This window comes from Arvicanthis niloticus, chromosome 27 (assembly GCF_011762505.2).
Source record: "Arvicanthis niloticus isolate mArvNil1 chromosome 27, mArvNil1.pat.X, whole genome shotgun sequence".
Classification (NCBI taxonomy): Eukaryota; Metazoa; Chordata; class Mammalia; order Rodentia; family Muridae; genus Arvicanthis; species Arvicanthis niloticus.
This window is the reverse complement of record NC_133435.1, coordinates 18,317,976-18,334,426: the sequence shown is the minus strand read 5'-3', so window position 1 is coordinate 18,334,426 and position 16,451 is coordinate 18,317,976. Positions and strand designations below refer to the sequence as shown.

General features: G+C 40.7%; 1 protein-coding gene across 6 annotated transcripts in view; it reads left to right on the top strand.

Moving 5' to 3' along the window:
• Tex9 (testis expressed 9) overlaps positions 1-16,451 on the top strand; it is a 77,659-nt gene that overhangs the window by 52,080 nt on the left and 9,128 nt on the right. For 4 of the 6 annotated variants that reach the window (XR_013107788.1, XM_076926270.1, XM_076926273.1 and 1 more), the window contains 4 exons: positions 156-331; positions 2,636-2,718; positions 3,148-3,321; positions 6,926-7,060. Coding sequence is in view for 5 of the 6 variants with exons in the window: in XM_076926270.1 (XP_076782385.1) it covers positions 156-331; positions 2,636-2,718; positions 3,148-3,321; positions 6,926-7,060 (568 nt within the window). In the remaining variant the exon portion in view is untranslated. Of the gene's footprint in view, positions 1-155; positions 332-896; positions 972-2,635; positions 2,719-3,147; positions 3,322-6,925; positions 7,061-15,908; positions 16,102-16,451 lie in introns of those variants that run through there. The other 2 variants (XM_076926271.1, XM_076926274.1) reach the window with 2 other exon arrangements.

Here is a 16,451-nt window from a genome sequence, read left to right as displayed (position 1 = left end):
GGACTCTTAGGACAAAGTCCTCGAAAGTCTCCTCCATAACTGTCATCATGTTTAAATTTTACAACAGGTCAGCCTGGTTGTTGTTTGAGCAAAGCTCTACCTCCTTTCCACCATTCTATTTCTGCTCATGTGTGCCTGCGTGTTTTATTTCTTAGTGTTAAACTGAAATATCCTGACGTGCAGACTGCCAATGATGTGGCCATTCCAGACGATTTCTTAGACTTTTCCTTTGCCAAGACAGTTAGCAGGATTGAAGTGCAGCTGGAGGAGTCTGGCCTGCCTGAGGGTGTGGAGGACAGCATCTGTGGTGTTAGTGAGGACATTGGGACAGGTAGGTCTTCTTTTCTTTCTGGTTTTTCTCTTAACATTACAGCTACTTAGTTAGAAAAGAGATTTGGGGAAACTATTTCTTTAAAAATTTATCATGGTTTATGGATTTGTGTCTGGATAATAATAATAATCTAGAGAGATGTAGAGGAGGGAAGGAAGATGGAGAGTCTAGATGAAATAAGTTGGCCATCAGCAACTGTCGCCTAAGGACAGTGGTGTGGATTCACTAACCTTCCCTCTGCTTTCATCATGGATATTGTGTATTATAAAAAGTCATGACTGTAGTGTTGTTTTGAGTTTTTTGAAGTTTCAACTGAAATTAAAAAGTCCCATAGCTTATCACTGGAATGAAGTTTCTCTGAATTCCTTTCATTTATTTTTATTATATTGTTTATTATATGTTAAATCTATATATTTGAAAAGAATAATCGAAATGATTAGCAACAGATAAGTAATCAATTGGGTTTCTTAATGAATATAATTTCCTTTCTGATGAACTTAGACTCTGCATGTAACTAGAAAAAACCCTGAGTTTCAATCATCTAAAAGCATGTGTTTGTTAGCAGCAGTGCCTGTAAAATTACTGAGATTATGAGGAGCCGCCTGTGCTGTTGGAACAAAACCCAGAACAATTGGAATGTGTAAGCATAGTTACTGTGAACTGTCATTTGGCTGTGAAATGAATCTGGGTGTGCACTATGGCTAGCTGTGACTCCAGTCTGGCTCCTGAGCCCCCTGTGATAGCAGTGTCTCCATTTGAAAATTAGAGTTTGTCAAATGATGTCTTGAACCTAGCTAATGCATCACAAGAGGCTGACAGTGTGTCTTTTTCAAATACACAGTTTATTGTTCACACATTGAAAGGAGAGAAGGGCAACTCACAGCAAAGGAATCTAACAACCTAGCTCTAAGTGGTGCCACCATTTATTTGGAGGTGTGATTCACTTAGACAATGGCGGTAGTAACACAAAATATGGTGCAGGTCCAATAGCTTAGTGCACAGCAAGCTACCATGAGTACTATCCTCTGGTGTGGTAGACAGTGAGTGGATTCTGACTCTGAGGCAGATGGTCCTTCAGAGCAACATTGGGCTCAGTACAGACCAGCTAGTCATGTCTCAGCTGTGCTTAGCCATTCAGCCAGGGTGCCAGACACTCAGTGGTCACCAAGGTCCGTGGAAGATTTCCTTATTGCTAGCATACATGGCTGGTGTGCACTGAAGACCAGCCTCTGCTGAGCTGTCTGGGGCCTGGGTCTTTACCGTTCTTCTGAAGCTTGTCCCCTCCTTGCAGACTTTTTTGCCTGTGCTCCTGATTGATGTGGGATACCTGCTCCCAGAGCATGGCTTGCTTCTGTGTCAGCGTGTTCTGATTGTCAGGGTGTTTAGCAGGGGTGCCTCCCATCTTACTTTCTTGCTTTAGTTTTAAGTGTTCACTACAGATGATCAGAAAGTTTATTTCTGAAATTCTGTTACTGAAGAGTCCTAACAGGTTGTGTGTGTAATGATTGAGCTACGCTCTAGTCAGTCACAGTGGGATGCATTGTAGCATCTACTGACCTATAAAGCCCCTGGAACTAGTAGAAGGAAGGACAGTAAATGAATCAGAAAGTTGGTTGTTACTCTTCAGATGCCTTCCAGGATTTGCTGGACAGATGTTTGTTCCTGGAGACAGTCACCCACTGCCCTGTTACAGACAGAGATGTAGAAGTCCAGGACCAGCATCAGGCTTTATCATGAACAGCACTCTTCTGTGGCCACTGTCTCAGCACCTTCCTTCTTCAGTGTGCTTGACCAGGGAGAGTATCCTTGTACTCCAGATGCTTGCTTGGAATGGCTGGGTTATGGGTGGAGTTGAATGATCTGGAGTCAGTTTGGGATCGCAGACTGTAAGCTGTGAAACTTCATTTTTGCTTGAGAGTATGTGTTTGTTTCTGTCAAATTCTTGGACATTGCCAACTTGAGACTGCTATCAGTTCTGGTTGGTATATTTTGGATCACTGTAGTAGATATGAGTCTGGTCTGTAAGTGTGCAAGAACACCAGTTTGTAGTCGTGGTTCTTAGGAGGAAGGGTTTCTGTCTTATCCCCCTGCCTTCACTCGCTCTCCATGGCTGATGTGGTCACCTGTTGCTGTTCTTTTTAGTTTCCTACATGTGGAATGTTTAATGTTTATTGTTTTCCTGTCATGGTCTCCTGTTAGATTGTTTACTTTGGCCATATTTTACTCACAAAATATGATCTTTTGGTAATTAATATCTTAGATTTGATTTTTAAAAAGCAGTCATGTAATGATTTGACTTCACAGAGGCTCAGATCCGATTTCTAAAAGCCAAACTCCATGTGATGCAAGAGGAGCTGGACAGTGTTGTGTGTGAATGCAATAAGAAGGTAAGCTTGCATGGCCTCTGACAAGAGTGCTCTACTGAAGACATGATGGGCAGTTTTAATTATATTTTGGATAACCGTATTTAGATTACTATCTATAGTTAAATAACAGATTTGAAAATTTTATATATATGCATATATATATATATATATCTAACTTTATTCTGAAATCCTGAATTACTACAAAGCTTACAAAAAATTTTTTTTACTATCTCAAAATTGTTAAAATTAGAATTCACTATTTTAGATTTGCTATTCAATATAAAATATCTGACTTCAATTTTTGATAGTGAGTCTTAAATGGGCTTTATTTTTGTCAGCAATTCATGAGAATATCTCTTCAAAGAGCATCTAAGGCTCTTGTTTTCTGCTGTGTGTTTGATAGCAGGTCTTATACATTTTTCACATAATTGATAATATGATTGATTGTAGGAGGATGAAATTCAGGACTTAAAATCCAAGGTGAAAAATTTGGAAGAAGACTGTATGCGACAACAGCGAACAGTTACGTCCCAACAGTCCCAAATAGAAAAATATAAGAATCTTTTTGAAGAAGCAAATAAAAAATGTGATGAATTACAGCAGCAGCTGTCATCAGTAGAACGGGTGAGCATTGGGTGAGCATTTGCCTGCTCTCCTGACCCAGTCCCCAGGACACAGGGAAACTATTAGAGCTGCACTGTTGGTGGCTGATCATTTATTACTACTTACTGAAAACATCCCCCACACAGACTACTTGACAACTTTCTGAGACACATATGCTGTATTTCACCTTCTAATGAAGTATGCAGTTCAGTCAGTGGCTTTTAGTGTATTCATGAGTTCATGTAGCTGTGATCCATGTAGAACATATTCACAGCTTCGAAAAGATGTCTCTTACCCTTCAGTCCTCACACCCCACATCTCCCATCCGTGCCAGCTCAGGGTTACTACTGTATTTTTAGTCTCAGTAGATCTGTCTGTTTTGCAAATTTTCTTCTACATAGACTCAGATAATGTACAGTCACTGTGATTGATTTCTCTTATTGAACACAGTGGTTTTTGTTTTTATTGTTCATCTATATTACAACACTAATTGTTTCATTTTTCTTTAATTGTGGAGTATACTCTATTTTGTATAACACGTCTTGTAATTTATTGTTTATTTATCTTGCAATGCTGGGTTTGAAGCCAGTGCCTTTCCCAGGGATAGTGGCCAGCAGTTGTAGGATGCTGTGACTCACTTCCCACTGCCAGCAGCTCAGGGTCCAGTCTCTCCACACGTTCACCTGTGTGCCTGGAGTTACCCTTTGGTTACAGCGTTCCACTGGCATGAATTTACACACACACTTGTACATACAATAAAAACATTTAATAAAAATCATCTTTATTGGCTGGGTCTGATGACCTATGCCTTTAATGCCAGCATTTGGGATTCAGAGGCAGTTGTTGATCTGTGTGCTGTGCTGTGTGTCATGTCCTCTGTGGTCTGTCTGTACACATGACAAGACCAAGCTCTCTGGCTCTTGATGTTTCTTCTGCAATCCCCTTGTTAGAAGCTTGGGTATTGTGTCTAATCTTTTGTAATTCAATTTTTCTTTTTCTTTTTTTCTTTTTTTTTTTTTTATAGCATGTGTTTCCAAAGGCAGAAGTTTTAAATTTTCGATAAATTGTATATATTATTTATTCAAGTTTTTATACTACCCAGAAACTTTTGCCTACCCCAAAGCCATGAGAAATTTTCTTTTAAGTATTTTATGTAGTCTGCATATATCAGCATCATATGAGTCATATACATGTGTACTATTTCAAGTTAAGTTTATGTGTAGTATGAAATTAATGTCTGTTTTTTCATGTAGGTAATAACATTGCCCTGTTTTATTACCATGTCATTGACTGTCAGGTCCAGTTCAAGACTTTTAAAACAAGTGTAAAATTGGAACCTTGAGTTTTTTTTCTATAAAATTTGTCTGACAAGATGTGAAATGGTTTTTTTTTTTGTTTGTTTTGTTTTGTTTTTTGTCTTGTTTTGTTTTGTCTGTTTTTGCAAGGGACAGCAGTGGTTTCATCTGTTTTCAGGAAGCAGTGTGTCTTCTCTGCGTGCTATAAAAGTTACCAGGACATGGTGTTGGGCTTTATGGTTCAACCTTTTATCCCTTGGGATAAAAGCACTTGGGAGTCAGAGACAGATGGATCTCTGTGAGTTTGAGGCCAGCCTGGTCTACATAGTAAGACACTGATTCCCCACCCTCCAAAAAGAGTTATTGGTGTATGATCAAAGACAAATGTTTTCAAAGTTTTTACCCCGGTTTCCTCTTTCTTCGGTGAGTTCACTCACATGGAGACGTGCCCTTTGTCCCTTTGCTGTTCTTCCTCCTTGCCGTCCTTTTCAGATTTCTGAGAAGGAAGTTACAAAGTCACCAGCAAATTGAAGGGCAAAGGTCATGGTGTTCTTATCGAGGCTGCTATGAGGCAGCTCTGCAGTGTGAACATCGAGAGAGCCGACACATTCTCAGCACAGCTTCCTCCCACAAAGCTGTGCAGAAGCCTGTGGCAGCAGATGGCCGCCAGGCGCAGCCTGATTTGTTTAGAGACCTACATAAGGAGCAGCATGTGTTTTGTTTTGTTTTTCCCTTTAATTACTCAAAGCCAGAGAGATTAGTTTCAAAGATGATGAGATATAGCCAAGAAGAAACATTTAAAGAGACAAGTGTCATAGCATTAAAGTGAGCTTCAGCTGTACAGTGGTTACTGGGTTTACTGAGTGCTCTTTGGAGGCTCTGCGCCAGCCCGGCCATGTGTTGTATGAGATACAGTAGATGTGTCAATATTACAAGACAAGCCGAGTCATTTTTAATTATTTATTTGTGTGCATGTATATGCCTGCATGCCTGTATGTACACCGTGTGCATGTGTCCAAAGCCAGAATAGGGACTCAGATTCCTGGAACTAGAGTTACAGGTCATTGCAGGCTGCCTAATATGAATGTTGGCAGCAAATGCTCTTCATCACCGGCAGTCTCTCACATGCAACTATGATGTTGGGACTACAGAAATGAAACCTGCTGGTAACTTTAAAAGTTTGCACTGCCGTGGGAGAAGCAAACAAGGAAATGGTTTTAGCAACTGCAGCTGATGCTGTGGTAAATTGTTATCGGGATGCTTTAGAAGTTCTGAAGAAAAGGTATCAAATTAGATAAGTTGGGGATTAGAGGCAGAAAAGTCCATGTCCACCAGGGAGAGATACAAGCGGTGTTGTTGAGGCCCTGATAGAACATGTGTGGCATGGGAGGGAGCTGCTCACCACAGAGTTTACAGTTTATGAGCTGGGTTATTGTTTCTTCAAACGTTAACCATCCACTTATAACAGCTCAATATCTTAGAATATTTGCACAAATACAAGGCCTCTATACTTTGCAAGATACACTGTTTCTGCTCAGGTTGGAAAATTCCCAGTGGGGGTAATGTACAGTCCTCTGTTTATCTGTTGTTTCTTCAAGCAGTAGACTTGGTCAGTTCTCCACAAGAGCACTATCATGGGCAAATGGTATCTTACATTGATCTTTTGGAGGGTTTCCAGAAACCCTTGAGTGAGCTAGACTTGGAGGTGCATGCCTAGAATCCCAGCACTCAGAAGGCAGACACAGAAGGGTGGAGATTTTCAGCCTCTCCTGGGCCACACATATAGCAAGATCCTGTCTCCAGAAAAAAGTTTTAAAAGTTATGCTCCTAAAATAGATATGGAAGATAATTATACAGTGTTTTGAATCAGTAGAAGGAGGCAGAAAATACTAAATAAAAAACAATATTCATTGGGGCTAGAGAGATTGCTCAGTGGTTAAGAGCACCGGCTGCTGTTCCAGAGGACCCAGGTTCAATTCCCATCGCTCACATAGCAGCGGCTCAGTTCCCGGAGAGCTGATGCCTTCTTCTGGGCTCTGCAGGTACCAGTCATACAAGTGGTGCAGACATAATACATGAAGATAAAACATCCCCCCTACACAAAAACAAGGATAAAAATTTAAAAATTATAAAGGCAGTCACAGCAACATTTTTTTGGTGTCTTTTTCTAGTACCACTTTTGGGTGAGAATCCCCTGGGAACTGTGTCTTCTTGATGCTTAACCTGCAGCCATGTGTGAATGAAAGTAAGAAACATGGAGATGAAATAATATAAGATATAAAAGGGAACTGATGGCATTTCAATACTCCATATTTTTTTTAACTACACAGGAATTAGAAAATAAAAGAAGATTACAAAAACAGGCTGCCACAAGTCAGAGTGCCACAGAGGTCCGCTTGAATCGAGCTCTCGAAGAAGTGGAAAAATATAAAGTGGAGCTGAGTAAACTCAGGCAAACTAACAAGGTACGAAAAGCCGCCCAGCTCCAGGAGTGCTCACCTCAGGAGTGCTCACCTCGGGAGGCAGGAGTGCTCACCTCGGGAGGCAGCGGAAGCATCAGAAACCATTGTTTGTTCACTCATTCCAGGGTCCGGTGTGAGTAGGGGGAGAGTTGTGCTGGGGCACACATGCCATGGTGCTGGGGGGGGGGTGTCAAAGGACAGCTTCATGGAGTTGGTTCTCGCCTTCCACCTTTTCTGTGCAGTTGAGGGATCAAACTCAGGTGGCAAAGCTTACATGTTAAGCCTTCGCTCACTGAGCCGTCTCACCAGCCCTGAAACAGGACTTTTGAAATTAAAATCCCTCATGGCATGATGAATGTTCATTTTAATAGTAGGGCATTTGCACTCGTTAGGACTTTATGGTTTGTCTATTGTTGTAATTGGGTGACTGCACAACTTTGGAGAGTTTATTCATTTCTTCATATCTTTAGAGTTGCCCATGTGATATGCCAGATTCTTTCTGAACTTGTGGATAAGCAATAGGAAAAGAAAGCATCTTTGTGTCTTAACCTGCTACCTTCTTCTCTGAACTTAAGGTTTCTGCCATGCATAGGGAGGGGCTGTATTATGGGGCCACAGTTCTGAGCGATGATCACCAGGAGGCTTTGTTAAATTCAGACCCTTAGGCCCTAGCCGTGGAGGATCTCCTCAGAAGGTTAGGGTGAGGCTGGAAAATGGTGCTCTCACTTTTGATGGTAACTGTTCCAGGTGTGTAAGGCCCACCCTCAAACCTCCAGTGTCAGCAGAGTACTCAGTCAGTGCCTTGATATCTATTAAGTGAGTGGAGGCGGACACTGACTTGAGGGCCTTTTGTATGTTCTATAAAATGAGTTCTGCAGCAACCTGATGGATTTGCTTCCTTATGACAGCATTTAGTGCCTTAACAATGACTTAGGAATCACCTTATTTTATAACTGATGGAACATTCTGAATTTTCTCAGTAATACTAAATAGAAACAGAGACCTTGACTAGTCTTCTGACATGAGTAGTAGGAGCCAACACATGACACCTTAACTAGAGCATTTCAATGAATCCATCTGAGGCCCCCCGTGCTGTGTGACCACTTGTTCCACGTTCTGTTGGGAGCCGCAATATAATCTGCCACCCCAAGTTGGCGCTAGCCTCGTGTTTTCCCAGAAGTAAACAATTATCTGTGCAGATGCTAGGCAGAGAGCCCGCCAAAGTCACTGAATGTTGGGTGGTGATCGAACAGCCAATCAGAAGTGAATACGTCACTCTAGACTGTATTTAAGCCAGGCCCCTTCCACATCTCAGCCCTTCTGCGTTTTCCACGTGTGTGATACTGAGTAAAAAGCCTCCTTCTGCAGTAACTACCCGATCTCTGCCTCTCGTGTTTTCTCTTCCACGGATGGTAAAGGGCTGGGGGGGGGGGCCCGCGTTAGACCGTTCAAAGGTCATCCTCACATACCAACACCCGGCACACTGTTCAGACAAGACAGTCAAGGAGAGTAACTGTCAGGACATTAGGATAACAGAAAGGGAAACTGGTTTCTTGGCAACAGGTAACTTTCCTTGTATCTAGCAATCTTGAAAATTCAAGTAATAAAAACTTGGTATATGAAAAATGTAATGTGTGCAAGGTTCACACAACTTATTTCAAACTTCAAAAGCTTTTAGTGAGACCTCATCTCAAAACCAGAGAAAGTGGTGTATTCATGACGCGCCAGTATTTTAACTTTTTTACTTATTTGCATATTTCTAGGATTTGTCTTTTAGGATTTGTTTAGGCTCCACAGTGGTTGTGTTTTTTTTTTTTTTTCCCTTAGCATCTAATCTGTGTGTAAGTTTTCTTTGGTGAGAAGGTAATCCATTTAATACTTTATGTCTTCTTATTCTTTTTAGACATGTGATTAGATAAATTAAAACTTTCAGGTCCTTATGTTTAAAATATGACAAGAAAATAGTAAGGTTTCCTTAAAATAGAAAAAGATTCTCTCACAGTCATCAGAAAAGTTAAAGATTTGTTTTTAAAATAATGACAAAGTTATTTTCCACAGATGCTAGGAAACAAAAAATTGGGCTTGAACTGAAGTCAGTCAGCCTAAACCAGATGAAAGGTTACAGGAATCCTTTTTTTTTTTTTTTTTAGTGTAAGGCTGTGCTGTGTATGTGTGTTGTGTGTGTGTGTTATGTGTATATATGTATACAAATGTATAGACACACATGTGTATTAAAGGCCAGGGTTGACACTTGGTCTTCATCAATCACTCTACCTTATTTATTGAGACAGGGTCTTGTACTGAACCAACAACTGCCCAGTTCCTTTAATTAACCCAAATAGCTTGCTCCAGGATTGCATGCATGGGCAATGCCATTTACATGGGTGCCAGGGACCCAAACTCTGTTCCTCATGCTTATCTAACGACTCATTATCCAAGTCCTCTCGGGTCCCCTCCCCTCCCCTCCCCTCCCCCTCCCCTCCCCTCCCCTCCCCTCCCCTCCCCTCCCCTCCCCTCCTCTCTTCTCTCTTATCTCCTCCCTCTTTCCTTTCCTTTCCTTTCCTTTCCTTTTTCCTTTCCTTTTCTTTTTCTTTTGAGACAGGGTTTCTCTGTATAACAGCCCTGGCTGATCTGCACTCCTTTTTGTAGACCAGGCTGGCCTAGAACTCAGAGATCCGCCTACCTCTGCCTCCCAAGTGCTGGAATTAAAGTACTACCATGCCCAGCCTCTCTGGAATCTTAGCTGTTCCTAAATGTCTTGTTTATGGTTGTGTCCTCCAAGCCTGGACAGTTGTCACTTGTGGAACCTGCTGAGGGTAAGCGTTGTCAAATATTAGAAACAGGATATTTGATGAAATGGTTGTTTGACATTTGGAAGAAAAGTCCATGTTACTTCATTTAGAAAGTGATAATTTCTGATTCTTTATCAATTCGTTTAGAAATATTTCGGCAGTCCTTTTAGGTACTATACTACCCAGAGGTTTATGGGAGGTTGTAGACAGATGAGTTAAGGATCAAATGTAGTCCTTGCCCTGGCATGAATAGAACCAAGTTGAGTGAATGCAGAAATTGGATACTTAGGTTATCAGTCAGGCAAAACTAATCATGCACTTGAGTTAGTCCATGAGGCAGAATGCTGTGGAGGGTACATGGTGTTCTGAGCAGGTAGCCAGACTATGGCATTTGTTTTCTGAATGTAATCTAAGGTTATACTGGAATAATCAGTAGCAGTTAGGTGCTAAGAGAAAAGATTATGAACAGAAGGAATCATGTGTAGAAATGGCTGTGTGCCAAGAAAGAAGAGGAAGGAATCATAGATATGAAGGTAGCTGTGGGAAACAAGCCATGAACATTAGAGAGGACAGAAGTCATTCACGTGGCTCACTGGACCATGCCCGAGGCTTCTGGAGCTCATTCACAGAGCAGTGCAGATCACCCATAGTTGCTCTGTAGAGAGGGAACTGTTGCAGAGGGCAAAAATGGATGCAGGTAGGCTGGTTAACTAGGATACAGGCAAAGTGAGAAACAGTGTAGCCTGGGCAAACTGATGGTAGCAAGCATGGAAGTGAATTGAGTATCAAAAATTGCATTTAAGAGAGAAAATCACATGGACTGGATATGGGCTTTGAGGTATTGTTTTAAAAAAAAAGATGTATTTTTAATTAAGTGCATGTGTGTATGTCTGTGGGTGGGGGTTATATGCACATGGCTGAGGAGGCCAGATGAGACTACTGGATCCCTAGGGCTGGAGTTAACTACAGGCCTGATGAGTTGCCTGATGTAAGTGCTGGGATCTGAACTCGGGTCCTTTGCAAGAGCAGTTTGTGCAGTCTTAGCCACTTATCCACCTTACCAGCTCAGGATTGTTTGTTTATTTAGTGCGGTGCCATCATTACTGAGATAAGAAAGTCTTGAAGCCCTTTAGGAAAGGACAGTTGGAGTACATGCCAGTAGCAAATAGTGAAGACGAGCAGGAGGATTGCAAGGTTGAGAATTGGTGAAGAAAATGTATGAATTATTTTAAGACATTGTAATATTAAACTTATGCCAAGGAATCTGAGACGGGCTATCATGATTTAAGAGTCTGCACGGAGCAGCAGATCGTGAGAGGCACAGGTGTGGCATACAGTGGCCACTGCAGTTAAGTATCGCTGAGGTGCGGTTCTGAGAGAACTGAGCGTGTGCTGAGTCAGCAGAGAACATCACCTTAGACATGCTTGTGTACAGTGGTTAGTGAGGAGGCCAAATTACGTAAGGGATTAAAAGTGAGCGAAATGAGGAAATGAGTGAATGCATGTGTGTAATTCTTCCCAGGCACAATGAAAATAGACCTGGAGGGAAACACAAAGTTGACTTTATTTAATGATATAATTCAAACATGGTAAAATGTAGATTGTGTATGTATAGTTGGAATCATGGCTCTTACACATTTCCATGACCATGGCTTCAGTTTCCAAATAGAACATTTTCATTGCCCAGAAAGATCCTAGTGTCTTGTCCAGGTCTTTCCTAGAGGTTCCACTGTGCTGACTTCCTTTCCTGACCTAAACACTGGATGGCCTCTGGGACTGGAAGCTTGCACAGGATCTGGTTCAGTTCCCAGAATTCATTCCCAGTCAGGACTGACCCATGCTGGAGGGTTTTTTCTTCCACCCGTCTTATTAATGAGCTATCAGTTACTCTTGTCAAAGAGCCAGCTTTTGTTTTTACTTCACAGTCTGTTTTCTGACTCCCTGACAGTTTCCTTTCACTTCTGCTTTCTTGTTTGGGTTTTAATTTGCTCTTTTGTCTCTAGCTGAAGTTGAACCTTAGACCATTGATTTTAAATTCTGTTTTCTAGAGCATTTAAAGCTACATTTGCTTTTAAAATGATATTCTACATATGTCTGACAATTTCTGGCCTGTTTTAAGTATGTTGCATACTTTCAAGACATAACTAGTGTATAATAAGCCTGCACATGCTTGGGGTAAAATGTGATTGAGTTTTGACAATTACAGGTTGGGACTGAGCCGTGAGTCGCCATGTTCAGGCAGCATGCAAAGTGATGCTTCACCAGGACATTCCCATTAACCTGTAATTTCACATGTGTAATAGTTTACTCAGTCACCTTCCTACTGCTCCCTGTTCCTTCTCATTTACTGTTCCGCTTTCTCCCCACAAGCAGCCTCCTCTTGCTTTAATATCATACAAATGTATATGCAAACCTAGATTCTCCATGAGAGAAAACCGCATATTGTCTGAGTCTGGTCTGTTTCACTTAGTATGACGACCTCCAGTTGCATCCATTTTCCTGCAGATCTGAATATCTCATCTGTCTCATCTGTCTGTGCTGTGTCACATTTCCTTTATCCAGTCATCTGTTGAGGACTCTCTAGGAAGGGCCCATAACCTGGCTACTGTGAACCATACTGCACTAAATGCGGATGTGCAAGTATCACCCTGGCATGCCAACTTAGATTCCTTCAGATATATACCCAGTGTGGTACATGTGGATTGGATGGTAAATATATCTTTACTTTTTCAGAAACCTTCATATTGACTTCCCAGTTTCCATTCCCACCAGCTAGTGAATAAGCCCTAATCTTCCCTATGTCCTCACCAGCATTTGTCTTGATTATGTCTGTTCTGACTGGGGGGAGATGGAACCCCTGTGTAGTTTTTATAATAGTATGTTTTGAGATTTTGGTCTTTAAGTTTTTTGCATTATTTGTAGATTCTAGATATTTCGCCCTTTTAAGATATCAGATGGCTATAAATCTGTGAGAAAAATTATATGTATGTTTGTCTGCATATATGTTTATACCATGTATGTACAGGTGCCCATAGGAACCAGCAAAGAGTGTCAGAGATCCTGGACCTAGAATCAGGTGGTTGTGAGCCCACATAAGAATTCTGGGAACTGAACCCAGATCCTGTGCAAGAGATCTCAACCTCTGGGCCATCTTTCCACCTCCATTTTCTGTAGTTATTTAAAAGTATATAAGTGATATTCAATCTGCTTTTTTAATTTCCTTCATTCTCTATGTTGGGTTCAATTTCTTTTTTCAAATTTTTTTCTTTTGTTAATTTTTCCACATGGACATGGAAACTGCTGCACTGAAGCTTCTCTGTCTGATGTAAGAACTTACCGGGAATTTTACTGTGTGGATTCTGCAGGGTACTTCCCACAAATTTGATTATTTTAAGCATTTTCATTATTCTGTTTAAAACACTGAGTTTCCTTGTTTTCTCCTTCAATCCATACGTTATTTAGAAGTTTGCCACTCTATTTCCACATATTAGGGTGTCCTCCCAGATACCTCTCTTAGAGATTTCAAGTTAATCCCATCATGGACAGAGTACGTGATCTTTATAGACTTGTGAAGGCTTGTTGTATGGTCCATAATATGGCTTACGTTGATGAATGTTAGCTCCGTGTCATTTCTACCTATTGGGTGGAGTAGTCATCAGATGTCAGCCATGTAAAGTTGTGTGACAGTTGCTCATGTGTTTGGCACCTACACATATTTTTTGTAGACCTACATCAATGAGTAAAAGAGGAATATAAATGAAACTGTGGCTTTGTTAGTTTCCTCTTCAGCCTTATCTGCATCTGCATCCTGTTTGCCAAAGCTGTTACTAGAGAGAACATTGAGCATCATGAGTCTTCTTGGTGAATTGGCGACTCTGAATATAACTGTTTTCTTCCCAGACTTAGCCTGTGCACTGATAAAGCCTCGGACTCCACTCAGTCAGGTTACCGAGGCTTCTGTACTTTTCCTACTCACTGCTTTGTGACTTGTAGATAACACAGCTGAGGTTGGCTATCTGTGACTCAGCCTCTCTGTAACGGGGACTGTTGATGCTACCTTTACTGTTATTTCTTATATGGCCGGCCTGTCTGTTACCAATCAGAATTCCTTTTACTGGCTCATTTGCACTTCCTTGTGTGCACGTCAGTATTTATTACACCTCCTTAACTTACCACTATCCAGATAACACAGGATTTCACAGATAACGTACAACTCTTTTAGCAGCTATCATGCCCTCTTCATTCTTTTTTTTTTTAAAGATTTATTTATTGTATATGAGTACACTACTGCTGTTTCAGACCCACCAGAAGAGGGCATTGGATCCCATTACAGATGGTTGTGAGCCACCATGTGGTTGCTGGGAATTGAACTCAGGACCCCTGGAAAAGCAATCAGTGCTCTTGACCACTGAGCCATCTCTCCAGCTCCAGTATGCCCTCTTCATTATTGCATTAATTTTTATTATGGTTAACTACAAATAAAATTTACACTCTTTTTACACATTTTTAAGTGTAAAACCATTATTATGGTTTTGCAGTCTGTCTCTACACTTTTTATCATGGAAACAACGTTTCAAAATGGAAACTCAGTAGCCCCACACTCCCAGGTCCCTGCACCCACCATTTGATTTCTGATTGTGTGAATCTGACTTTTGTATGTGCCTCACTCCTAAGTAGAATCACATTTTTTTTTTCTTTTTGATTAGGTTTTTTTTTTTTTTTTTAGCTTTGAACAGTGTTCTTGGGGTTGTTCCATCTTTCCAAATTTAACTTGTTTTGAAGGCTCAATAACACCTATCATATTTACATGGCACTCTTTGTTTTCATCTCTCAATGGGCATGTGGGTTGTATCTGGATACTACTGTCGGGTAGTATCCAGAGTGCCACTGGGAATAAAGAGGCCCGGATCTGAGGCCTTGCTTTTGTTTGGGGTATATACTCTGAAGTAGAATTGCAGTATCAGAGGTGAGGTTCATTTGGTTTCAATAGCAGCTGTATCAGTTCACATTTTCACTTGTAGAAATGACCAAGAGTTCATCAACATGAGTTACTTTAATTTTTATTGATACCAGTCATCCTAATAAGATTTGATTGCTTCATTGAGGTTTTAATTTCCACATCCTTAATTATAAGTAATGTGGTCAGCATCTTGTATTTAGTAACCATTTGTTTGTCTTTAGAGAAACATCTGGTCAAGTCCTTTGTTAATTTTTACATTTTATTGTATATTTTGGACATTAAGTTCTTGCATATATGGCTTGCAAATATTTTCTCACATTCATCAGACTACCTTTTCAACGTTTATTGTGTCCTCTATGGCCTTTGTGTGATACAGCCCAATTTATTTTTCCTTTGGTATCATCCAAGAAATCCAGTGTCACTAAGAGTTTTATACCTTCAGCCTTTTTTGCTCAAGTCTTTATTCCATTCACACACACACACACACACACACACACACACACACACACACACACACACACACGTGCATGTATCTAAAGCATATGCTGTGTTTGCTGAGGACTCGGGTTCAGTTTCCAGCAGCTTATAGCCAGCTATAACTCAAGTTCTAGGGGGACTGACACCTTCTTTTGACCTTTTGGCACCCAGCATGTATGCAGTGCACAGACTCCATGGAGACAAAACATTCAAACATATAAATAACACTAAAACACAAATAAACACAAGAAAACAAAAAAAAAAATTAAATGCAGGTAAATGGCATGGACCTCTCAGAAACCCTCGCACACATGATTTTTACACAGGTGGTGTCAAACAATCAGGAAAAGATAGTCTCTTGAAAAATGGTTCTAGGAAATCCTGCAGAGTGTGTGTGTGTGTGTACACCAATGGTACACCGTTATAATTATTCTAAATATATAAATATTTGATTTTTTTTTGAGCTGTCCAATATCAGTCTGTAAAAGGAACCCTTTCCTGTGTTGCTTTTGTAACCTACAGCTCTACTGAATCCATTTCTTAGTTACAATTTTCTTAGAAATCCTTAGGGATTTCCACAACTGCAGTCTTGTCATCTATGAGGAATTGTCTTTCTCTCCAGGGTGGATGTCATTTGTTCTGTCCCAGTTGCTTGGGTGATGACTTCCAGTGCTGCATTCAACAGAAGTGACAGAAGCTGCTGCCTTTACCTTGATCCTGCCCAACAGTGAAGGCTTTTAGTGCTCACCACTTACATGTGTGAGCTGAGGGCTTTTTGTGTATGGCCTTTATTATCTGGGGGTAGATTCCTTCTGTAAAATACTTTTCCTCATGAAAAGGTAATTGACTCTTTTTTAGAATCATCAGAAATAATCATGTGTTTTTTTTCTTTATCCAGTGCATGTGGAATATTAGCATATTAACATTGAGTTTTGTGGTAAACCATCATTTGTCCTGGCAGAAGAGATCTCACTTGGTCATCGTCTGTCATTCTCTTAATGTATTACTGAGTTTGCTTTTATCAGATTTTATCAGTGGTATGGGACTGAAGTTTTCTTGTAATGTCCTCAGTTTGACTATGGTTTATAAGTAATGTTTCCCTGAGAATTATGAGATGATTATATTATTTCTTGCCTCCCTTTCCCCTCTCCAAACTCTCCCATAC